A 26,059-nucleotide genomic window follows, 5' to 3' on the forward strand; every position below is an offset into this window, starting at 1 on the left:
TTGAAGGCCCTGTCTCCAAATACAGTCACACTGGGGCTTAGGGCTTCAACATATGAATTTTGAGGGGACACAATTCAGTCCATAACAAACATTAAAACCTCCTAATATCTTTTTTCTTTTAAATTGCATGTAACTTTTATATATTTATTTATTTTTTATAAATTTGTTTATTTATTTCTGGCTGCGTTGGGTCTTGGTTGCTGCATGCGAGCTCTCTCTAGTTGCAGCGAGTGGGGGCTACTCTTTGTTGCGGTGCGTGGGCTTCTCATTGTGGTGGCTTCTCGTTGCAGAGCACGGGCTCTAGGCGCATGGGCTCAGTAGTTGTGGCTCATGGGCTTAGTTGTTCCACAGCATGTGGGATCTTCCCAGACCAGGGCTTGAACCTGTGTCCCCTGCATTGGCAGGAGGATTCCTAACCACTGCACCACCAGGGAACCCCCTCATAATATCCTTAATAATACCAATTCTCTGTTGTTGACATTTGGGTTTTCTTTTCACTGTTAAAACTTTGAACATATATCTCTGTGCATATGCCTGATTATTTCTTCAGGATGAAGTCCTAGAAGTGGAGCTGCTGGGTCACAGAGGTGCAAAAGTTTTTAAAGCTTTAAAATTGCCAATAGCCTGCAGAAAGGCTGTATCAATTACAAACAGCAGTGTATGTATGCGTCCCCACTTCTCCATACCCCTAGCAACTCTGGACATTTTTAGTTTTTGGCTAATTTGATAGTTGGGGGTATAAAGACACCTCGGTTATGTAAAACCAGCATTTCATGCTTCAGCCGCCTCAGGCTGCCTGAAGGGGTTGGGAGAAGCTAACCGAAGAAATGCAGCCGTGTCTGGGTATCCTCAGTCGGACAACTAGGTAAATTACAGCAGGGAGTCAAGAGAACGGGAAGGGCAATCTGCAAAGGAAGGGAATTTTTAAAGTTCCTTTATGGGGTGTGGCAGTTGTTACAGGGAGGTTTCAAAGTTTTAAACTTTAAGCCGGTACGTCACTCCAGATTAGCTGAAATTACTTTCACAAGGGAAAAAGACATCTCCCAACCACTCCACGAGGTTATGCTCTCGACCCCTCTGTGCCACCAGTTGCTGCGCTTGCAGTCCCTGGGTAGCTAGCAACCGCGGAGCGGGAGGACCCCGGCGTACACCGCGCGGTCCCACAATGCCCTGCTTGCGCCACACTGAGGGCGGAGAGAAAAGACCACTGCCGGGGTAGGGATTCAAGGAGAGCTCCAAGAGGTGCGCATGCGCACTGATCCCGGCGGGCCCTAGCAACCAGAGCAGTGACAGTAGCAACCGCCGGAATGGTGAGTACCCTCCAGGCCTCGTAGCCAAAGCTGAGAGAAGATTGGAAGTGGAAAAGGGTAACTGGAGGGTTGAGGATGGCGGAGGTCCTCAAACAGCGGAAGGGAGCCGGTAGCGGATGCTGGCTCGGTAGATTCTGAGGCCTAAGGCGAAAGAGAAGCCCTGGCACCGGGTGGTGTGGGGCTGATTGGAGGTTGGGTTAATCTCTGCCAGAGACTCTGGCAGAGAAAAGGGAGGGCAAAGAGCAGAGGGCAAAAAGCAAAGAGCGGAGTAGAGTGGGAAAGGTGATGGAAGGGGGAGTGTGAATAAGGATATCTTTTTACATGGGAGTAATCCGCGCCCCCCCGGCCCCGGCGAGATAGAGGGTGGGGTTGGTTACGAGAGGAATGTGTATAACACTGATTGCCGCAGTATTTGTAACCTGTGATACGCCCAGGTTGCCCTCTGAATGACTGTCAGTTCAGTTATTAGTAACATTGTAACATTATAAAACCCTCTCTAACACAGCATATTAGGGTAGTGTTTCTCAAATTTCAGTATGCATGAGTATGATTTTGGCCTAAGTTGGAGTGCAGATTATGAATGTTTAATTAATTGGGGGGGGATTCAGGAATGTGCATTTCAAATGATTCTAAAATTGGAGGGCTCCCACAACACTTTGAGAAATACTGCTATCTTAGACTTGAAATCTGTCGGCGGGCTATCTAATCAAAGCTCTTTATGAAGTAATGGTTTTACCTAGTGATGCTCCTCAACTCCTACGTAAAGTGAGCACTCTCTTGCTTACATACTTGGTAGCTCCAACTAGTAGTTGAAAAAGGGATGTTGTTGGTTAGTTACAGACCCAGCCAAAGCTATTTAGCAAAGTATGTGATTGTCCTGCCTGATGGAAATTTTTTTTTGATGTTGGGGGTAGGAGTTTATTAATTTATTTATTATTAGTTTTGCTGTGTTGGGTCTTCATTTCTGTGCGAGGGCTTTCTCTAGTTGTGGCAAGCGGGGGCCACTCTTCATCGCAGTGCGCGGGCGTCTCACTATCGCAGCCTCTCTTGTTGCGGAGCACAGGCTCCAGACACGCAGGCTCAGTAGTTGTGGCTAATGGGCCTAGTTGCTCCGCGGCATGTGGGATCCTCCCAGACCAGGGCTCGAACCCGTGTCCCCTGCATTAGCAGGCAGATTCTCAACCACTGCGCCACCAGGGAAGCCCCTGATGGAAATATTTATAAAGAATAAGTTTAACTAGTTTTCTTCTTTTTGTGATTCCATTGCTATATAGCTGGGCAGAAATTGAGTCCAAGAAATTGAAATGATGAGGAAATCATGCTTGACCTCAACCACGAGATTAAATGCTACTCTTTTTTTTAAAAAAATAAATTTATTTGTTTTATGTCTTTTCTCTAGTTGTGGGGAGCGGGAGCTTTCTCTTCCTTACGGTGTGCAGGCTTCTCATTGCGATGGCTTCTCTTGTTGTGAAAACAGGCTCTAGGCGCGCGGGCTTCAGTAGTTGTGGCTCGCCGGCTCTAGAGTGCAGACTCAGTAGTTGTGGCTTGCGGGCTCTAGAGTGCAGGCTCAGTAGTTGTGGCGCATGGGCTTAGTTGCTCCGCGGCATGTGGGATCTTCCCGGACCAGGGCTCAAACCCATGTCCCCTGCATTGGCAGGCGGCTTCTGTGCCACCAGGGAAGTCCCTAAATCCTACTCTTTTAAACGCAGTTTTCCCCTCTGCCTTCCTTACTTTATTCCACAGGCAATTAGCTGAAAACCAAGGAAAGTAAAAAATTCTTGAACCTAAATTTATATTTAGGTGAAGAAATGACTAGCCCTAAATAATTCTGAAAGTATGAAACATGAGAATTATTGAAAATCTTCAAATAGAGGATCAGAACTAGTAATTAGATGAAGCTAGCTGAGGCTGCAAACTCGTAGTTCTGGGGCCCTCTAGAAATACAGTCCCACATAGTTTTTTTTTTCTTTTTTGGCTGTGTTGGGTCTTCGTTTCTGTGCAAGGGCTTTCTCTAGTTGCGGCAAGCGGGGGCCACTCTTCATCGCGGTGCGCGGGCCTCTCACTATCGTGACCTCTCTTGTTGCGGAGCACAGGCTCCAGACACACAGGCTCAGTAGTTGTGGCTCACAGGCCTAGTTGCTCCGCAGCATGTGGGATCTTCCCAGACCAGGGCTCGAACCCGTGTCCCCTGCATTGGCAGGCAGGTTCTCAACCACTGCACCTCCAGGGAAGCCCCCACACATAGTTTTTTAACTTAAAAAAATTAGCTTACAGTGTCTTAAAAATGATCATATTTTACATCAAAACGCAGATTTCTGGCTTCTCTGAAAAATCAGAAATACCATATTTCACTATCAGACACATCTTTTTTCATATTTTTGTACTACTGAAATATGATGGTGTGATGTAATTGGCAGCATCTTGTCTTTCTTAATGGTACATAAAATAAGGGTGTTACTTTCAATTAACAGAGTTTTCATATTTGGAGAAATGTGATATTAGGGTAACTCTTGTCCCAAGTCCACCTGCCAACAGTTTTCTAGAACCAAGTAGAGGTTATCCTCTTTACATGGCCAGCTTTACACATTAATGATGTCTATTGGTCCTTTAGGCATTTCAGGTTTTGACTCCCGCTATCTGTAGGGGAACTAGTGACCTTATGAACCAATTTATAGACAACTAGATTGCTTCCAACTTGTAAGTGTTCTTATAGGTGTCTTTTTTTGGACCCATGCAAGGATTTCTCTGGGAAGTATACCCAGGAATGACACTGCGAGGTCCTAGAGTCTATGCATACTTAATTTCTCTAGGCACTGTCAGATTGGTTTCCAGAATGGCTATACTAGTTCTTACTTACTTCAGTAATGCACGAGAGTTCTATTTCTCTACATTCTCACTAACTTTCCAACTTTTGCCAATTTGAGGATGTATTTTAGTATCCTATTGTTTTACTCTGCATTTCTCTGATTTTCATTGAGTTCAAATACCTCACTATTAGTCATCTGGCTTTCAGTTTCTGTGAATTTTCTGTTTACATTTTTTACCAACTTTTGCCTCTTTTGGTTGTTTGGTTTTGAATTTTAGGAGTTCCTTGTATATTCTAGATAGTAGTCCTTTGTTGTTTTTACATTGAAAATATCATCTCTTAATTTTTCTAACTTGTCAACAGAGTTCTTCATTTGCTATACTCTATCTGTTCTAGTATTCGTTAGTTTATTCTATTGTGTTTTCTACACAGATGATCATCTGCACATAGTGTTTTATTTCCTCCTTTGATCATTCCAATTTGTACTTCTTTTTATTGTAATATTGATAAAGATCTGTTGTACTATGTTAAACAGTAGCAGTGATAGTAGATAGGCATCCTTGATGTGTTTGGGATCTTAGAGAGAATATTTTTTCTTTTTTATTGAAGTATAGTTGATTTACAATGTTGTGTTTTCTGCTGTACAGCAAAGTGATTCAGTTATACATATTTAAATATATATATTCTTTTCCATTATAGCTTATTAGAAAATATTGAATATAGTTCCCTGTGCTCTACAGTAGGTCCTTGTTGTTTATCTGTTTTATATGTAGTAGTATGTATATGTTACTCCCAAATTCCTAATTTATTCCTCCTTCCACCTTTCCCCTTTGGTAACCATAAGTTTGTTTTCTATGTCTGTGAGTCTGCCTCTGTTTTGTAAATAAGTTCATTTGTATCATTTTTTTAGATTCCACATATAAGTGATATCATATGATATTTGTCTTTCTCTCTCTGGCTTACTTCACTTATTATGATAATCTCTAGGTCCATCCATGTTGTTGCAAATGGCACTATTTCTTGTTTATGGCTGAGTAGTATTCCATTGTATATATGTACCACATCTTCTTTATCCATTCATCTGTCATTGGGCATTTAGGTTGCTTCCATGTTTTGGCTATTGTAAATAGTGCTGCAATGAACATTGGGGTGCATGTATCTTTTCAAATTATGTTTTTTTCTGGATTTATGCCCAGGAGTGGGATTGCTGCATCATATGGTAACTCTATTTTTAGTTTTTTAAGGAACTTCCATACTGTTTTCCATACTGGCTGCACCAATTTACATTCTCACCAACAGTGTAGGAGGGTTCTCTTTTCTCCACACCCTCTCCAGGATTTATTATTTGTAGACTTAAAAAATTTTTTTTTATTGGAGTATAGTTGATTTACAATGTTGTGTTAGTTTCAGATGTACAGCAAAGTGAATCAGTGTAGACTTTTTTTTCTTTTTTGGTCGCCACACTTGGCATGCGGGATCTTCCCTGACCAGGGATCGAACCTGCCTCTTGCACTGGGAGTGTGGAGTCTTAACCACTGGACTTTCAGGGAAGTCCCAATGTAGACTTTTTAGTGATGGCCGTTCTGACCAGGGTGAGGTGATACCTCATTGTAGTTTTGATTTGCATTTTTCTAATAATTAATGATGTTGAGCATCTTTCATGTGTCTATAGGCCATCTGCATGTCTTCTTTGGAGAAATGTCTGTTTAGGTCTTCTGCCCATTTTTTTTTTTTTTTTGCGGTACGTGGGCCTCTCACTGTTGTGGTCTCTCCCGTTGCAGAGCACAGGCTCTGGACGTGCAGGCTCAGTGGCCGTGGCTCACGGGCTTAGCCGCTCCGCGGCATGTGGGATCTTCCCAGACCAGGGCACGAACCCGTGTCCCCTGAATCAGCAGGCGGACTCTCAACCACTGTGCCACCAGGGAAGCCCCTGCCCATTATTTGATTGTGTTGTTTGGGTTTTTTTGTTTGTTTGTTTTGTTTTGTTTGTTACTGTGTTGTATGAGCTTTTTGCGTATTTTGGAAGTTAGCCCTTGTCAGTCACATCGTTTACAAATATTTTCTCCCAGCCCATAGATTGTCTTTTCATTTTATTTATGGTTTCCTTTGCTGTGCAAAGCTTTTAAGTTTGATTAGGTTCCTTTTGTTTATTTTTGCTTTCATTTCTATTGCCTTGGGAGACTGACCTAAGAAAACATTGCTATAATTCATGTCAGAGAATGTTTTGCCTATGTTCTCTTCTAGGAGTTTGAGAATGCTTTTCATGTTACATTCCCAGTTTGGCCCACGTTGACCACGTTTTTTAAAATAAACCCTCCATACACATATACACACATCCTGATACTCTTTACCAAGCTCAGCTTTTTCTTTTTCCTTAGTAATTGTCACCTTCTAATATACTATATGATTTATATCTATTTATTTATTATATTATTTACCATCTGTCTCCTGCCAGTAGATGTAAATTCCATGAAGGCAGGGATCTTTGTTTTGTTCACTGATATATCCTCAGCAAGTGAAAGAACGTTTGGTACATAGGAGGTAATCAATAAATATTTGCTGAAATGAATGAATTGCTCCCTTAACTGTGGTGTTTGTTGAAGCTTTTTAAATTTTTTTAATTAATTTATTTTATTTATTTATTTTTGGCTGCATTGGGTCTTCATTGCTGCGCGCGGGCTTTCTCTAGTTGCAGTGAGCAGGGGCTACTCTTCGTTGAGGTGCGCAGGCTTCTCATTGCGGTGGCTTCTCTTGTTGTGGAGCACAGGCTCTAAGCACGCAGGCTTCAGTAGTTGTGGCTCATGGGCTCAGTAGTTGTGGCTCGCAGGCTCTAGAGCGCAGGTTCGGTAGTTGTGGCACACGGGCTTAGTTGCTCTGCGGCATGTAGGATCTTCCCGGACCAGGGTTCAAACCCATGTCCCCTGCATTGGCAGGCGGACTCCCAACCACCGCACCACCAGGGAAGCCCCTGTTGAAGCTTTTTGATGTGTAGCTTTTACCAAGTAAGAAATTTCACTTTAACCCTTAGTTGAGAGCTTTTAATATCAGCTGTAGAACTTTATCAACTGCTCTTTCTGCACTTACTGAAATAAATGTGATTTTCCCCCTTTAATCCATTAATAAATGATTTATATTTATAGACTTTTCTGTTGTTAAACAATCCTTATGATCCTGGCATAAGCCATTTTTGATCATGATCATTATACACCATTGGCTTTGGAGATCTAATGTTGTATCTAGGATTTTCAAATCTGTTTTGAAAAGTAAAGAGGGCTCCTTATCTGGTTATGGCATCAAGGTTATTCTGGCCTCGTAAAATAAGTTGGAAACTTTCCCTCTTTTTTCTGATTTCTGAAACACCTTGTATAACAAGGAATATCTGTTCCCTGAAAGCTTGGTAGAACTTGTAATTTATCTAGGCTTGGGGTATTAGGGGAGGAAGGTGAGGGTAAATCTCTGATTATCTTTTTTTTTTTTTTTTTTGCGGTATGCAGGCCTCTCACTGTTGTGGCCTCTCCCGTTGCGGAGCACAGGCTCCGGACATGCAGGCTCAGTGGCCATGGCTCACGGGCCCAGCCACTCTGCGGCATGTGGGATCTTCCCGGACCAGGGCACAAACCCATGTCCCCTGCATTGGCAGGAGGACTCTCAACCACTGCGCCACCAGGGAAGCCCTGATTATCTTTTTAGTGTTTTAAATAGTAATTAGTCTATTCAAATTTTCTGATTCTTCTTGTGAGTTTTGGCACTTTTGTTTTTTCTAGAAATGCATACTTTGTCTAGGTTTTCAAACTTATTACCATATATTTGCTTATAATATTTTATTCTTAAAATCTCTGTGATGGAACTTCCTTGGTGGCACAGGGGTTAAGAATCTGCCTGCCAATGCAGGGGACCCAGGTTTGAGCCCTGGTCTGAGAAGATCCCACATGCTGCGAAGCAACTAAGCCTGTGCGCCACAACTACTGAGCCTGTGCTCTAGAGCCCGCGAGCCACAACTATTGAGCCCACATGCCACAACTACTGAAGCCCGCGTGCCTAGAGCCCATGCTCCACAACAAGAGAAGCCACCACAATGAGAAGCCCGCACACTGCAATGGTGTGTAGCCCCCGCTCGCCACAACTAGAGAAAACCCGCGTGCAGCAATTAAGACCCAATGCAGTCAAAAATAAATAAATAAATAAAATCTCTGTGATATCTGTGTTACTTCCCCTTATTTATTCTATATTTTAAATTTGTATATCTCTCTTTTTAGCTCAGTTGAGCTTGCCCGAGACTTCAGAACCCACTTTTAGTTTTGTTAATCTTTTTTCCTCTCATTCTGTTTTTCATTGATTTCTTCCTTTGTATCTCCTTCTGCCTTCATGATGTACCTTTTCAAACATTTTGAATGCTTAACTTATTTGTTTTCCATCTCTTGTTCTCTCTTATATATATTTTTTCTCTTATATTTTTAAAATTTATTTTATTCAAGTACAGTTGATTTACAATGTTGTGTTTACTTCTGCCATACAGCAAAGTGATTCAGTTATATATATGTGTGTGTATATATATATACATTCTTTTTCATATTCTTTTCCATTATGGGTTATCACAGGGTATTGAATATAGTTCCCTGTTCTTATTTTTATTTTATTTTATTTATTTATTTTTGGCTGCGTTGGGTCTTCATTGCTGTGTGCAGGCTTTCTCTAGTTGCAGCGAGTAGGGGCTACTCTTTGTTGTGCTGCACAGACTTCTTATTGCGGTGGCTTCTCTTGTTGCGGAGCATGGGCTCTAGGCACGCAGGCTTCAGTAGTTGTGGCCCGCGGGCTCTAGAGCACAGGCTCAGTAGTTGTGGAGCATGGGCTCAGTTGCTCCATGGCATGTGGGATCTTCCTGGACCAGGGCTCGAACTCGTGTCCCCTGCATTGGCACGTGGATTCTTAACCACTGCGCCACCAGGGAAGTCCCTCTCATTTTTAAATTAATGTATTTGAAGCATAAGTTTGCTTTTAATTGTTATATTCCTCAAATATTGACATTCTTTGTCTTTAATTTTATTATTTTACTTAAATTTATAATTTTATTTTTAACTCAAGTGTTATTTATTAGTGTATCTTTATTTCATAGACATAATTCCTTTTGTTATTGTTTAAGGCTCTCTCTTTTTTTTAATGAGCTCCAGCAATGAGTCAAAGAATGTCTTCCTTTTCTTACCTTTAAAATTTTTAATATCATATAAATTGAATCTAAGATACTATTGATTATAAGGTGCAACATTATTTTTAGTTCTACTAAGAAAGAAAAATAAGAAGTTAGAATTAAACTATGGCATAATTTCCTATCACTTAGAATTTTTATTTTGTACTTACTGACAGTTATTTTTAAATGTATTTAGGCATATAGATTTTTATCAGATGTTATCCTTTGATAAACATAAAAATGCATATAGTATGTATATTAAATAAGAAGGTTAATTTTTAAAACTTAATTAATTAATTTATTTTTGGCTGCGTTGGGTCTTCGTTGCTGTGTGTGGGCTTTCTAGTTGCGGCGAGCAGGGACTACTCTTCATTGCGGTACGCGGGCTTCTCATTGCAGTGGCCTCCCTTGTTGTGGAGCACGGGCTCTAGGTGCGTGGGCTTCAGTAGTTGTGGCTCACAGGTTTTAGAGCGCAGGCTCAGTAGTTGTGGCACACAGGCTTAGTTGCTCCGCGGCATGTGGGATCTTCCCGGACCAGGGCTCAAACCCGTTTCCCTTGCATTGGCAGGCGGATTCTTAACCACTGCACTACTAAGGAAGTCCAAGATGGTTAGTATTTTTCTAAAACTTCATCAGTGCTACCTGGCTGCAGCAATTATAAATTGTTCCTGGTTGTAAGATGTATCCAAATTTCAAAGATATTAAAATATAAAAGAAGATATAAATCTTAGAATCAATGAAATAAGATATATTTTAATATCAGTGTTGAAAGCTATATGTTTTTTGTAAACCAAGTGGGAGTGAAGTATCTTACATTACATCACGATTTCCTTAATTTCTCTGAGAGATATTTAAATGAGTATTTTTGATTTCAGGAAATTAAAACACTCTCTTTGCATATAAAGTCTCAAAAAAAGAAGTTAATCTTTTTAACGGTAGATGCCAGGGCTAATAATTATTGCATGAAAATTGAGTCAACAAATCACACCAATAAAGACAGCTTTGTTTTTTCTTCTCTTTTTAAGGCAAAAGCAACAACAATCAAAGAAGCCCTAGCCAGATGGGTGAGTTCATAAGTTTTTACTTCTTCTAGAAACTACATAAAGAGAATTTTTGGATAATTATTTAAATATGACCATTCAAAACAAGGGATCTTTGTGGTATTGGAACTGTTTAGCTATCTTGATGGTGTTAGTGGATACATGAGCCTACACAGGTGATAAAATTGTATAGAACTTAATACACACATGCAAACACATTCACACTCGTATGTACAAGTGAGTACAAATAAAATTGGGAAAATCTGATTAAAATCAGTGGATTGCATCAATATCAATATCCTGGTTGTGATATTATACTATAGTTTTGAAAAATGTTACCATTGGGGGAAACTGGGCAAAGTGTATAAGGGATCTCTCTGTATTATTTTTTATAACTGCACATGAATTTTCAAGTGTCTCAATAAAAATTTCAATTAAAAAAATCTGACCGGGCTTCCCTGGTGGCGCAGTGGTTGAGAGTCCGCCTGCCGATGCAGGGGACACGGGTTCATGCCCCGGTTCAGGAAGATCCCACATGCCGCGGAGCGGCTACGCTCGTGAGCCATGGCCGCTGAGCCTGCGCGTCTGGAGCCTGTGCTCCGCAACAGGAGAGGCCACAACAGTGAGAGGCCCGCGTACCGCAAAAAAAAAAAAAAAAAAAATTAAAAGTAGATCTACCATGTGATCCAGCAGTCCCACTTCTGCATATATATCTGAAGGAAATGAAATCACTATCTCAAAGAGATACCTGTATCTCCATGTTCATTGCAGCATTATTCACAATAGCCAAGACATGAAAACAACCTAAATGCCCATCAGTGGATGAATGGATGAAGAAAATGTGTATTTGTATACAATGGAATATTATTCAGCCATAAAAAGAAGGAAATCCTGCCATTTGCGACATGGAAGGACCTTGAGTGCGTTATGCTAAATGACATAAGTCAGGTAGCTAAAGACAAATACTGTATGATCTCACTTACATGTGGAATCTAAAAAAGCTGAACTCATAAAAAAAGATTAGAATGGTGATGGCCAGAGTTGAGTGGAGGAAATGGGGAGAAGTTGGTCAAAGGGTATAAACTTCCAGTTATAAGATCAATAAGTTCTGGGGATCTAATGTACAGCATATTTAATAATACTGTATTATGTACTTGAAAGTTGCTAAGAGAGTAGATTTTTTTAAAAAATAAATTTATTTATTTTTGGCTGAGTCGGGTCTTTGTTGCTGCACGCCAGCTTTTTCTAGTTGCAGCCAGCGGGGGCTACTCTTCATTGTGGTGTGCTGGTTTCTCATTGCGGTGGCTTCTCTTGCTATGGAGCATGGGCTCTAGCCGCGTGGGCTTCAGTAGTTGTGGCATGTGGGCTCAGTAGTTGTGGCTTGTGGGCTCTAGAGCACAGGCTAAGTAGTTGTGGCGCACGGGCTTAGTTGCTTAGTTGCTCCACGATATGTGGGATCTTCCCGGACCAGGGCTCGGACCCATGTCCCCTGCATTGACAGGCAGATTCTTAACCACTGTGTCACCAGGGAAGTCTGGAGAGTAGATCGTAAATGTTCTCAGCACACAAAAAAATTATTATATGAGGTGCTGGATGTGTTAACTAACCTTTTTCTGGTAATCATTTTGCAATGTATATATGTATCAAAGCATCCCATGGTATACCTTAAACATAAACAATGTTATATGTCAGTTATATCTCAATAAATCTGTAAAAAATAGTGATCATTTTGTAATGTATAGAAATATTGAATCACTATGTTGTACACTGGGAATTAACATAGTATTATAGGTCAATTATATTTCAACAAACAAACAAATTCATAGAAAAAGGCATCAGATTTGTGGTAACCAGAGCCAAGGAGTAGGGGTAGGGGGAATTGGATGAAGATGGTCAATAGGTACAGGCTTCCAGTTACAAGGTAAATAAGTACTAGGGATGTAATGTACAACATGATTAATATAATTAACACTGCTGTATGTTATATATGAAAGTTCAGAGAGTAAATCCTGAGTTCTCATCACAAGGAAAAATTTTTTTCTTTTTCTTTTATTTTGTATCTGTATGAGATGATGGATGTTCACTAAACTTATTGTGGTAATCATTTCATGATTTTGTAAGTCAAATTGTTATGCTGTATATATTAAACTTATTCAGTGCTATATATCATTATATCTGGAAAAAATACATAATACATACACAAAATACATTTTTAAAAGCATATAGTAATATTAGGAAACTGCATTGTAAAAAATGCATTAAATATAAACAAATATTTTGCATATAACATTCTATAAAGTTTGAACAGTTGTATTTCAGCATTATAGATAGAATTTCCATAGAGTATAGAGATGGCTCCTCAATTGCTATGCCCAGTGATAACATATTTGACTATGTTATCAGTTGTTTTTTTGTATAATAATGTATCTTTTGCTTTTGTAGCTGGGCTTTAAATAAAAACTCTTTCAAGAAACTTGGTGTCTAGGGAAAATAGACAAAAGGGTAGGATAATGAAATATTTGAATTTTTGTTTTAGTGCTTATAAACTTCTTTGTACTCTAATTACATTAAAAAATTTTTTTCTGCTTAGTGAAAGATCTGTTTTGTTTAATAAAAAAGTGTGGAGTAGGCTTAGTATTAGATTTGATTTCCTTCAATCAGATTTTAGGATTTTATTTTATTTATTTATAATAACAAGTGGTTGGTTTTTTGGTTTGGTTTGTAGGTTCTATTTCTAGATTACATTATGGCCATAAATCTTTGACTTTAAGATTATTTGAAGACATTATGCTCATTCTTGCACTCATTAACCCAACATTTATTAAGGATCTACTTGGTGTCAGTCTCTCATCTCCTAACCTATAAATACATGGCACAAAAAAAATACTGAGTGAATGTGTATTAGATCTCTTTCAACTGATTATATATTTTCTGTTATTGATGTGTTGTGATTTGATTTTTTAAATACAAGCTTCTTTTGTGTCTAATATCAGGTTATAGAAAATATAGGAAAGCAAGAAAATGGTCCCTGAGCTGTAGGATCTTCTTGTTTTGTTGGAGAGAGAGAGCTAACTCTAAGTATTGAGGTACTTAGAAACTATTATTAGGCAGCATATACTGGTAATTAAAATTTAAACTGCATACTTAGTACTGAAATTAAACTCTAGGGTAGAATTTAGTAGTAAATTATTGTAGAGCAAATAAATTTGACCTCAGCTCTGTCATAAAGAGAAAATCTTCCCAAATTCTTGGTATTTGGTGGTTCTAGCTCTGACTAAATTGTATGTAGGAACAGAAAGATGAGATGACAGAAAGAGTTGATCTTATAGGTCTGAATCTGACACTTAGGAAAAGTTTGTTTAGGGACAAGGAATTCTTCCCAGGAAAATGTTTTTGTTGTTGTGTTTTGTTTATTAATTGATAGGCTCTAAAAGGATTTTTTAAATTACGGAAATAAAAGTTATTTTCTTTCCTCCTCTTTTCCATTTGGTTGAGACCTAACAGTGAATTATCTGAGTCAGCCATGTATAAGGCTAGTTATCAAGTTCAGTAAGTAAATGTTGTCAATAAGTAAACTGTCAGGAATGTACAGAATTATTGAATTTTAATAATTGTTTTGAAATAAACATTGAAAAGCCTTGAGAAATTTTGGCCTTTTTTAGTTCCACATTTGGATTATTCTCTTCCAAATTAATTTTTAACATAGGAAGAGAAAACCAGTCAGAAGCCATCCGAAGCCAGAGAGATAAAGCTGTATGCCCAGATTCCCCCTATAGAGAAGATGGATGCGTCCTTGTCCATGCTTGTTAATTGCGAGTAAGTTCTCTTGTCTTTTTTCATCCTTTCTAGTATTGCTGTTAAGTTTCACTTCCTTTTCTAAATACACAAACTAGAAAAATATATTTATTTTCTTGATCTTCATTTCCCTTCCTTCCTTCCTTCCTTCTTTCCTCCCTCCCTCCCTCCCTCCCTTCTTTCTTTCTTTTTCTGATTCTCACTTTGGCAAAGCCAAACATAAAAGATTATTGGTTTCTAGGATTATTAATAGAGTAATCCTGAATAATCCTGTACTGTATTTTTTTTTTTGCGGTACTCGGGCCTCTCACTGTTGTGGCCTCTCCCGTTGCAGAGCACAGGCTCCGGACGCGCAGGCTCAGCGGCCATGGCTCACGGGCCCAGCTGCTCCGCAGCCTGTGGGATCCTCCCAGACCAGGGCACGAACCAGTGTCCCCTGCATCGGCAGGCAGACTCTCAACCACTGCGCCACCAGGGAAGCCCCTGTATTTTTTTACAGTATAATTTTTACAATATGCCTGGAGAATAGAAATTTCCTTGTCTCTTAGGAGAAGCTAAATAACACAATTAAACTTTCTCTATCATAAAATCTAGTACTTCCTCTTGTAAGATTATCCACCAAAGTCAATACTGTACTTACTCAGAGGCATAGAGATACTGCTTTAAAAAATACTTTTCAAACTATGAAAATACATTGTAAAGCACCTAGAAGGGCTTCCCTGGTGGCACAGTGGTTAAGAATCTGCCTGCCAATGCAGGGGACACGGATTTGATCCCTGGTCTGGGAAGATCCCACATGCTGCGGAGCAACTAAGCCCGTGCGCCACAACTACTGAGCCTGTGCTCTAGAACCCACGAGCCACAACTACTGAGCCCACGTGCCACAACTACTGAAGCCCACGTGCCTAGAACCTGTGCTCCGCAACAAGAGAAGCCACTGCAATGAGAAGCCCGCACAGCGCAATGAAGAGTAGCCCCCACTCACCACAACTAGAGAAAGTCCGCGAACAACAACAAAGACCCAACGAAGCCAAAAAAAAAAAAAAAAAGAGCCCTCTTTAAAAGTCATGAGGGACACAAAATAATTAAAAAAAAAACACTAGAAAATATTAAAAGCACAAAGAAAGGGAAATAATATCAACCAAAATTGCACACCTTTTGAGAACCAGTGTTAGCATTTTGTTTTTTATTTTATTTTATTATTTTTTTAACTTTTTGGCCGCACCGCAGGGCATGTGGGATCTTAGTTCCCTGACCAGGGATCAGGGATCTCACCCCTGCCCCCTGCAATGGAAGCGCAGAGTCTTAGCCATTGGACTGCCAGGGAAGTCTCAGCATTCTGATATAGAGCCTTCTAATTTTTTTTTCCTAATTGGGATCAAGTTACATTTATTTGTAATCCTATTTATCCAAGCTTTAAGTATCAGATCTATATTTATTCCTTTTAACTTATTTTCTAAATACACACTTTTTAGCAGGGTTCTGTGGCTAATTTGAGGCAATTATATACCATGACACCTTGTAACCGTGCTCTCAGGCTGCAGTGTCTTGTCAGGGGTGTAGAATGTTACAGAATCACTTGGGGTTTTTTCTGATTTCTTCATCCTGTGTTTTTCTAACTGTGGTCCCCTGACTACCTATATAAGAATCTCCTTGTCCCACTCCAAATTTATAGAAACAGAATCTACTGATGAAACTAGGTATCTGTATTTATAATAAGCAATCTGAATGACTCTTAGATGCATATTTGTGAACTCATGCATTAGACTAATATCTGTCTTTGGAATTAAAGGGAAAAGCAAACGTATTTAGTTATTGTATGCAACTTCTCCTTTGTGATGAGAACACAATGTATTACATAAAAACCCACCTTAGATGTGTTTTTGGCTTCAAAAATCATGATTTCAAAGAGAATTATTCCAAAGTGGTCAAATATCTTTTTATCATAAAGCCATTTCAAAGGCAAGCATTTGAGAAGGTTCTGTACCCCAAACCAAAGTACCTTGGAAACTGCTTAGAAAGAGTCACCCTGTTCATATTTTTGCTGACACTCTTTGAGCAGGTTGCCTAAACAACAATTAAAGAAACATTCCCCAACCGTAGTCCCAGATTTTCCAGTCCATTTTTCACTTTAACTGGTTGTTCTTGAGAATGGGGAATGACTAGAAAATACACAGATTTGACCAGTAATTTACAGTGTATAGTAATTGCTTTTAGTGTTTCAAGCAAAAAAAAAAGAAGAATTCCTCTTCAGGTCAAATCAGAAGGATAAGATCATATGTTCTAGAGTCAGTTTTTTGGCGTCTTAAATTTGCCTGTGCTACTTTCTGGTTGTATAATATCAGGCAAATTGCTTAACATCTTTGTGCCTCAGTTTCCTCATTTGTAAAATTTGGATAATAATACTTATTTCATAGGATTGTTCTGATGGTTAAAATAGTTAATACATGTAAAATACTTAGAAGAATACTAGGCACACATAAAGCGTTCAATAAAATTAGCCTTTGTTATATTCTTTGCATGATATTTACTAAGACATTAAACATTTTTGTCAAGAAAGAAAGATTAATAACGTGTAATTATGCTCCCTTTAAAAATTTGTTTTTATACAATTAAAGTATGTATAGGAAAAAAATCTAGAAAAATATATATGAACTATTAAAAGTCATTATCTCTGGGGGAATGTGTGGGGTGGTTAGGATTACATAACTTTTTGTTATACACATATCATGGACATTTTCCCAAGTTGGTATGTATAGCCCAGTATTGTTTGCTTTAGTGGCAGATAGTATTTCATTATCTGTATTCCTCAGCTGATGGGTATTTATAAATTTTTTCCCACTTTTTTGCTATTACAATAATACAGTAAATAATCTAATTCATATATTTTTTGGCATTTGTATTAGTATTTCAATAGGACATATTCCTAGAAATGAATTACTGGGTCAAAGAATACATGCATTTAAAAATTTAATAGATAACACCAAATTACCCTCAAAAAGGTTTCTTTGATTTTATACAACAGTGTATATTAACTTTTGTAATCAGGGAAAAAGTATGAAGATTTCAAAATGAAGGAATACATGTCATGTCTGAGAGGGAAAAAAGGATTCAGTGTAAAAGGAAATGTGACTTAAATATCATCTTCTGTGGACACTTGAGGAATAATTTCTGATATACCATTAACATTTTTTTCTTATTAATTCAAGTGTTCCTTTTTTTTTTTTTTTTTAGGAAGCTTTCACTGTCTACAAACTGCATTGAAAAAATTGCAAACCTGAATGGCTTAAGTAAGTGATCCACAGTAACAGATGGTTCTTGGATTTTGTAGTTATTTGGAATAAACATTCCAGAGGCACTACATAATCCTAGAAGCTGGCACCTGTTTTAACCGCAGTAATTGTCGGATGTCAGAAAGAATATATAAACCATGTGTCTTATTTAATTATCCAAAGAAAAGTAGAGATAACATGAAACCGGAACAGTTTAAAGACATTATAAAGTTTTTGTAGTGTTAGAATTGAAATATCTTAAATAGAAAATGAGGTTTTTTATATTTTTTTGTTCAGATTTATCTTGTGTTTCATACTTATTATATTTAAAATTTTATTCTTCACCATCCCTGTGTTTCCTATGCTCCTTGTCTTTGTTAATGACATCGACATCTTCCCAGTTGCCAAGGCTCCTTGTGCTAGTTGCCTGTGGCTGCAGAAACTTGGTGGCTTAAAACTGCAGAAATGTATTCCCTCACTGTTCTAGAGGCCAGAAGTCTGAAATCAGTTTCACTGGGCCAAAATCAAGAGGGCCACACCTTCTCTAGAGGCTTCAGGGGAGAATTTTTTCCTTACCTTTTCTTGATTCTGATGGCTGCCAGATTCCTTGACTTGTGACTGTGTCACTCCAATATCTGCCTCTGTCGTCATATTGCCTTCTCCTCTTTTGTCTCTGTCATATCTTTCTCTGTCACCCTCTTATGAGGATACATGTGATTGCATTTAGGGAACACCTGGGTAATCAAGGATACTCTCCCCATCTTAAGATCCCTAACTTAATCATATCTGCAAAGTACTTTTTCCGCATATATAGTAACATTCACAGGTTCCAGGGATTAGGATATAGGTATCTTTTGGTGAGCCATTATTTAGTGTATCATATTTCCCTTTACTTCCCTCAAGCCCTACATGCAAGTTCATCAGTAAGTCCTGTTAACTCTATTCTTCGAAAGAGCTCTCAAATAATTTGTTGCTTTTCCATTTCCAGGAGCTACAGCTTTAATTTAGACCCTCATCATCTCCCCCTTAGGTCATATTTTTCAAATGTTTTTTACCACTTCCCACAGTAAGAAATACCTTTGAATTAACGACTCAGTGTATATATATTCGTATGAATACACATATCAAATATAGCATATGCATATGAACTGGATTAAAATTTGTAAAACAATAGTTACCCTTATAGCATAGGTTCCAGTATAAATTTTTTTAGCGTGATTTCATTGTTTTTTAAATGCTTGTCAACCCACTAAGTTGATTTCACATGACCCACAGTTTGAAAAAACACTGCCTTACAACTTCTGTTATAGCCTCCCAATTGATCTCCTTGTCTCCTATCTTTCTGTTCTTCCATTGACCTTCAGCACTGACACCAGAGTTTTCTTTTTAAAAATATTGTTCTCATTATCATTCCTCCAGATCAGAGATCTTTAATGCCTCCCCTTTGCCTAGTAAAGACCAGATGCCTTAAGGTTGCATTCAGGGTCATCTAAAAGCTTGTGACATCCTCTTCACACCCAAACATATAATTCTTTTTTTATGACTTTGTGCACTTGATAGTGCAGTGCTTTTCATTGAGAACAGCCCCTTCCTCTAGCAGGAAACAAGAAACAAGATTAAGATTAAGAATGCCAAGTTTAAATGTCATTTAGAGGGAGACCCCTAAAGACTTCTTTAATCTCCATCATCATAATAACTACTCTTTCTTGGGAACATTTATAACAGTCTACCTTAGATTATAATAATAATTACTTACTTCATATAGTTATTGTAAAGATTAAATGAGTGGTGTGTATAAAGTTCTTAGAATAGTGCCTAGTGCATATAAATGCTCAAGAAATATTAGCTGTTATTATAGTTAGTGAGGAATATGTTCTGTCTCTTCAGATAATGAGCTCCTTTAGGGCAAACATCACATCTTATTAATCTATCTTCTATTCCAAATCTCCATTCCCCCCAGTACTGTACTCAAAGTTGCACTCAGTATTTATATAGTGCTGGACAGGAAGTGTTTACTATTAGAGTTGTATATAAGATGATTCAGTCTATTCCATTTTTCACTGACTCATTAAACAATTTATGTTTCATTTTATTCCCTATTCTTTGTATTTGAAATAACTTGCTTAAAGGAGACTAAATTGATAACATTATTTATCAGTATGGATAACATGCTTTTCTTTCATAAAAACATGACTGTGACAATATGAAAATGAAAATATGAAAAACCTATATAAGGCTGGTAATGGGTTTGAACTCATATTCTCTTTGGTCAATTAGTAGTGACTCTCAGGAAAGTCATATGAAGAAGAGTTCCAAAAATTCAGTGGAAAAGAGTACCTTGATCAATTATTGATATCTGATGTAGGCATGGAATGAGAGAGAATAGGCATTTGTACCATGTATTTGCTATATTTGATGCATCTCAGTTTAGTTCTGCTTATAACAAATGGTATTTCTGCAGTCTATGGAGAGAATACACTGTCTGTGACTATGAAGCCAACTGATTCATGCAAAAGATTGAATATATGTCGCTAGCTTGCCTCCCACCCCTTTCCTTTCATGAGCACTATAGTCTTACCTACTACACTGTGATAAGAGGATCTGAAATAAGTAGGTATTCCTATTTAACAGTGGGGTTATAAGGCAGAATAACTCTAACAGCAATATATATTGTTTCAAAACTGTGACTAGAAAACTGTATGACATGACTATGTTCAAAACTGTGACTAAAAAGCTGTACAATGTGAATACTAATACTCTCATATTAAAGATTAGAAAGTAAAGTTTCTTGGTAAAAAAGTATACTCCTTTAGTTCACTAAAACTTTAAGATATTGTTTTGATTTCGTCAGGACCTAAGAAGAAAAAAACAGTGTTTTCCTTCTAGTGGTGCTCTCTACTTATGCAACATATAAAATATGGAAAATACATAATTCTGTAATGTTAGAAGAGTTAATCTATTAAGTTTGATATCATAATTTACTTCCCCATACAGCAATAAGATCTCTTTAGACTTTCATTGCCATTTTCATGTGCAGTTTTTAAAAAAGGAGTTGTATATATTTAAGTTAGATACTATCTTTAAAAGATTTGTATATATCTGTTATCTCTAATTTCTGGGATCAGTTCTTAACTTAGTTGACCTAAGTGTATTTTGACATGGATGATTTCTTTTCTCTTTGAAGCAATTTCAATATTGGATTTCTAGGACACTGTACCCTTCTGAGTTTCTCCTGCCTTTTTGGCTACTTCTTCCCAGTCTCATGTCCTCAAATTTTAAATGTTGGAGTATCTGGGGACTCAGTTCTTGGATCTCTTCTCTTTTCTGTCTTTACCTTCTCCCTAGATTATCTCATCCAGATCATGGCTTTACCATCTACATGCTGATGGCTCCAAAATTTGTATCTCTAGTCCATACATCTCTGAACTCCAGATTCACACATTCAGTTGCCCGACATTTCCATTGGATGTCTACTGGACATCTCATACTTAACATGTCCAATACTGAGTCCTGATGTCCTTCCCCAGCCCTAGTTAATCCAACTTCTTGTGTGTCTGTCTCAGATAGTGACAACTGCATTCTTCTAGTTGCTCAGGCCAAACTCCTTGGTAATTTCTTGACTCCTCTCTCGCTATATATGCCTGATACACACACACACATACATCATTTATTTGTACTTACCATGGATTAGGCCTTGTGCTGAATATTTTAGACAACTATCTCATTTAATCCTTATACTCTTATAAGGTAGATCCTATACTTCCTCATTTTACATATGAGAAAACTGAGATTCTAACAGGTTTGGTTACTTCCCTAGAGAGTTAGGATTGGAACTCAGTTATGGATTTGTGCTCTTAACCATTGACTTATGGATGTTATAGAACAGTGCCATCCAATAGAATTATCTGCACTGTACCAATATAGTTGCCACTAGCCATATGTAGCTATTAAGCTCTTGAAATGTGATTAATGTGACAGAGAAACTGAATTTTTTATCGTATTTAATTTTAATTAAATTAAATAGCCACATGTGGTTAGTAACTACCATACTGGACAGCATAGTTATAGAAGTTTAAGTTGTGAAAATTAAATGTATAACTTATGCATAAGTAATCACAGTAGATTTTTAGGACAAAAGTGAGGTTTCCTGTGTTTTACTAGAAATCTTTTATTTTAATTTTGAAAAATAATGTATGTACATGGTTTTATGCACATAGTTCAGAAGAGGGTACAGTTAAAAATGTCTTCCTCCAGGGACTTCCCTGGTGGTCCAGTGGGTAAGACTCCACGCTCCCAATACAGGGGGCCTGGATTCGATCCCTGGTCAGGGAACTAGATCCCGTATGCATCCTGCAGTTAAGAGTTTGCATGCAGCAACTAAGAGTCTTCATGCCACAACTAAAAAGCCCACATGCCTCAACTAAAGATCCCTCATGGGCTTCCCTGGTGGCTCAGTGGTTGAGAGTCCGCCTCCTGATGCAGGGGACATGGGTTCGTGCCCTGGTCCGGGAGGATCCCACATGCTGCGGAGCGGCTGGGCAGGGTACACGGGTTCGTGCCCTGGTCCAGGAGGATCCCACGTGCCGCGGAGTGGCTGGGCCCGTGAGCCATGGCCACTGAGCCTGCGCGTCCGGAGCCTGTGCTCCGCAACGGGAGAGGCCACAACAGTGAGAGGCCTGCGAACCGCAAAAAAAAAAAAAAAAAAAAATCCCTCATGCCGCAATGAAGATCCCGCATACTGCAACTAAGACCCGTTGCAGCCAAAATTAAATAAATAAATAAATAAATATTTAATAAATAAATATAAATAAAAATATCTTCCTCTGACCATAGACTGACTCTCAGTTCCTCCCCCAAACCAACCACTGTTTCTACTTTTCTCTTCCAGAAATAGCCTATAGATATAAAAATAGAAACATTCTTTTAAAAAATAAAAATAGACATTTTTTAACCAATCACAATCTAATTATTTAAAAAAATGAAAGCAAAAGATTTTTAAAATACTGATTCATTTGATTTCACTTCTAATCCTTTATGGAGCAAGGTGGACCAAATATGTTTTCTATTTTCTAGTGTAAGTCCTCATATTATAAGAGGTTTGAAATATATATGCTCCCAAATTTAAAGTTCAACTCTTCTTTACTCTTATTTTATCCTTGTAGTATTAAAACCATGCATTTCAAATAGCTAACCATTTAAAATTTAACACTGACATGATGTGCAATTGTAGTGTTTACCTTAGTGATATATCTATGTTATTTCTTACCTGATTACCATTTTTTATTAATACAGCCTTTTTTATTATATAAGAATATTTATTATATAAATGTATTTTTAATTAAAAAATTATTTTTTTTTTAACTTTTTGGCTGCATTGGGTCTTTGTTTCTGCACACAGGTTTTCTCTAGTTGCAGCGAGCGGGGCTACTTTTCGCTGCAATGCGTGGGCTTCTCAATGCGGTGGCTTCTCTTGCTGTGGAGCACGAACTCTAGGCACAAGACTTCAGTAGTTGTGGCTTAAGGTCTCTAGAGTGCAGGCTCAGTAGTTGTGGCACATGGGCTTAGTTGCTTTGTGGCATGTGGGATCTTCCTGGACCAGGACTTGAACCCGTGTCCCCTGCGTTGGCTGGCGTATTCTTAACCACTGCACCACCAGAGAAGTCCCTATATAAATGTATTAAAACTTTATTATATTAGATTTATAACAATTGTGTAATATGATTCTAATAAACCAAAATTGTTTTCTTTCCTCTACAGAAAACTTGAGAATATTGTCTTTAGGAAGAAACAACATAAAGAACTTAAATGGACTGGTAGGTTGTTATTTATTACTTAAAAAAACATACACTCTTTTTCTTGAGTATGCAAATAATACTTGTCTGTTGCAGGAACTTTACAAAATAGAAAAGCAAAAATAAAAATTACCTATAAACCACTGCTAACATTTTGATTGACATCTTTCTTGCCTTTTTTTCCTATTCTTTGGTGGGTATGTAGAGAATGAAATCATACCATATATATTGTCTTGCATCTCTTTTTTTTACTTAGTATATAAAGATCATTTTTTCCATGTCATTCATTCATTCAGCAAATTCATTCAATATATTTCCTGAATGCCTACTTTTAGCCAGGCACTGTTCTAGGCACTAGAGATACAGCAGGATATAAAATAAAGTCCTTGTTCACATTGAATTTAAATTACAGTGGAGGGAGACAGACTAGAAAATAACTGCATAATAATACATCAGGTGGTGATGAGTGCAGTGAAGAAAAACAAGGCATATATATTCCAAATAGATAATTATTTCCATTAAATTTTACTGTTAAAAATTATCTCAAGTTTCTGCCTGGCCAGGAAATTTTAAATTCTAATTTTATATTTTCCTAATTTATATATTTTTCCAAATTTATGTTATCTTCCTATGTGGTTAACATGTCATCTCTATCTTTGTAGCATTTATATGGATTTTATGGTGAACGTGGAATAAAATATAATTATTGATTTAAGAAAAACGAGGCATATAAGAGAACGTAGATTGATGGGAAGTCCTCTCTAAAAGTGAGAATGTAGGCTCTAGAGCTGACCAAGGGACCAGTGCTCCAGACTGGTGAGGGACAGCAAGTGCAGATGTCTTGAAACTGAAGCTCCTTGGTATGCTTGAGTAAGAGCAAGAGTTGAATGAGGGAGAATTGTCCTCAGTGAGGTTGGAGAGGGAGCCAAGAACCAATCCTTATAGGACTTGGTAAGATTTTAGATTGTTTTCCAAGTGGCTTGCAAAGCCATTGGAGGTTTTTTGTTTTGCGGTACGCGGGCCTCTCACTGTTGTGGCCTCTCCCGTTGCGGAGCACAGGCTCCAGACGCGCAGGCTCAGCGGCCGTGCCTCACGGGGCCCAGCGGCTCCGCGGCATGTGGGATCCTCCCGGACCGGGGCACGAACCCATGTCCCCTGCTTCGGCAGGCAGAGTCTCAACCACTGCGCCACCAGGGAAGCCCCATTGGAGGTTTTTGATCAGAGGATTTTATTTAAGTTTTTAAAATAATAAGTTATTATTCGTTATTTATTTACAGTTTGGAGTTATTATAATCAATGCTGTTATAAATCTCCTTTTAGCTATATTATTGCACACATCTATGAATAATTCCTTGGATAAATTCCTTGAAATGGAATTGCTGGGTCAAAAGTATGAATTTCTTTTAAGGCTTTTGTGACATATTATCAAGTTATCCTTTGGAAAGCTTGTAACAATTCATCAATAATGTATGAGGATTTTCGTTTCCCTTTACCAACCTTGGGCATTTTTAAATTTTTAAAAGTTTTTGACAGTGTATTTTATTTGTATATGTATTGGCCATTTGAATTTCCTTGCTAAGTTGAGATGAAACAATATTGTAAAACTAGGCAATTTCAGAAAAGATGAAACAAATTTCTTTTTCTTGTGTGCATTCCCCAAAAGATAATAATTTTTTTTAAAGTGCTGATTGTTATCATAAAAACCCTGAAATACTTTGTAACTTGGGTTTCCTGTCCCCCTCCCAAGCCCGTTAATTCTAGCCGTTCTTCATAAGAGTCAGTGAGGCTGAAACTGCAGTGCTTCCCAACAATAACCTCCCAAGACCAGACAGGCTAAAATGACCATTCCCCTCCCCCACCCATTACAGAAACAGCCAAAACACGTGAATAGGAGTCAGTGTTCAGAGGTGCAATTTTGGAATTATCTTGAATTATCTGATAATATTCCCACATCTACATGTCTACTTACTGACATAAATTTATGAAATGCTTGGAAATTCTTAGAGATTACATTCTGTAGTTAAATAAAGGGAGTTTTCTCCCCCAAAACAATAACCAGTAGATGAATTATTTGCTTTCTAGCTAGATGTGATGAATAAAATCCTAATGATCTATAAAAAAAATTTTTTTTGATGTTCTAAATGATTGGTAAATGTAACGACATTTTGCCTTCTCTTCATTCTGTGAGCCTTAGATGGTAAAAATGTCATATATAGGGACATTATTCATAATGGATAAAATATTATAGTACAAAAATTTAGAATTTATTATGCTTCATGCTAAACATTACTTTGAATTATCTGTAAAGGAAGAGTTTGCAAATAAATATACCCCTAAATTTTTAGGGCCAATATGATAAATGCTTGATGTTCCCCCAGGTATTTACAGAGCACCAGATTCTCAACTATTGATATGGTGTATAATTTCTCCCATGAAATGTAATATATACCTAGAAACCACAAAGAAATTGTAAATATAGGATTAAAGACATGTATGGAGATATTATCTAGCTGAACCATCACTTACTTAGATCTCTTTACTTTCTGTAGACTGCTATCAATAACCCCCAGCAGTTGGTTTTTTCCCCAGGATGTGTGTATGTGTGTGTATGTGTGTGTGTGTGTGTGTGTGTGTGTATACACACACCAAAAACATTTAACCAGTCCAAAAGCTTTACTACTTACGCAAAGACTAAAGAAAAATATGTCTGATAAGGATACAGATGGTGGACTTCAAATAGGGTCACATGCTGAGTTATTCATTTAGACACATCAGCCTCATAGCATGATTTGAATAGCTGCCTCAGTATGTTACAAATAACTACTCTAATATGTGAAACATGGAATGTTAAATTGAAGA

General features: G+C 37.9%; 1 protein-coding gene across 4 annotated transcripts in view; it reads left to right on the forward strand.

Moving 5' to 3' along the window:
• The first annotated feature begins 1,222 nt into the window (after positions 1-1,222).
• Positions 1,223-26,059, forward strand: part of DNAL1 (dynein axonemal light chain 1) — a 36,913-nt gene continuing 12,076 nt past the window's right edge. For 2 of the 4 annotated variants that reach the window (XM_027119938.1, XM_027119940.1), the window contains exons 1-5: positions 1,223-1,310; positions 10,327-10,365; positions 14,048-14,157; positions 17,371-17,426; positions 23,166-23,221. In XM_027119938.1, the coding sequence (XP_026975739.1) occupies positions 1,308-1,310; positions 10,327-10,365; positions 14,048-14,157; positions 17,371-17,426; positions 23,166-23,221 (264 nt within the window). In that variant the 5' untranslated portion in view covers positions 1,223-1,307. Of the gene's footprint in view, positions 1,311-9,856; positions 9,911-10,326; positions 10,366-11,183; positions 11,290-14,047; positions 14,158-17,370; positions 17,427-23,165; positions 23,222-26,059 lie in introns of those variants that run through there. The other 2 variants (XM_027119939.1, XM_027119941.1) reach the window with 2 other exon arrangements.

The sequence above is a fragment of the Aethalodelphis obliquidens genome, unplaced genomic scaffold, assembly GCF_003676395.1.
Source record: "Aethalodelphis obliquidens isolate GAN/ISIS:26980383/991018 unplaced genomic scaffold, ASM367639v1 scaffold21, whole genome shotgun sequence".
In the NCBI taxonomy this organism is placed as follows: domain Eukaryota; kingdom Metazoa; phylum Chordata; class Mammalia; order Artiodactyla; family Delphinidae; genus Aethalodelphis; species Aethalodelphis obliquidens.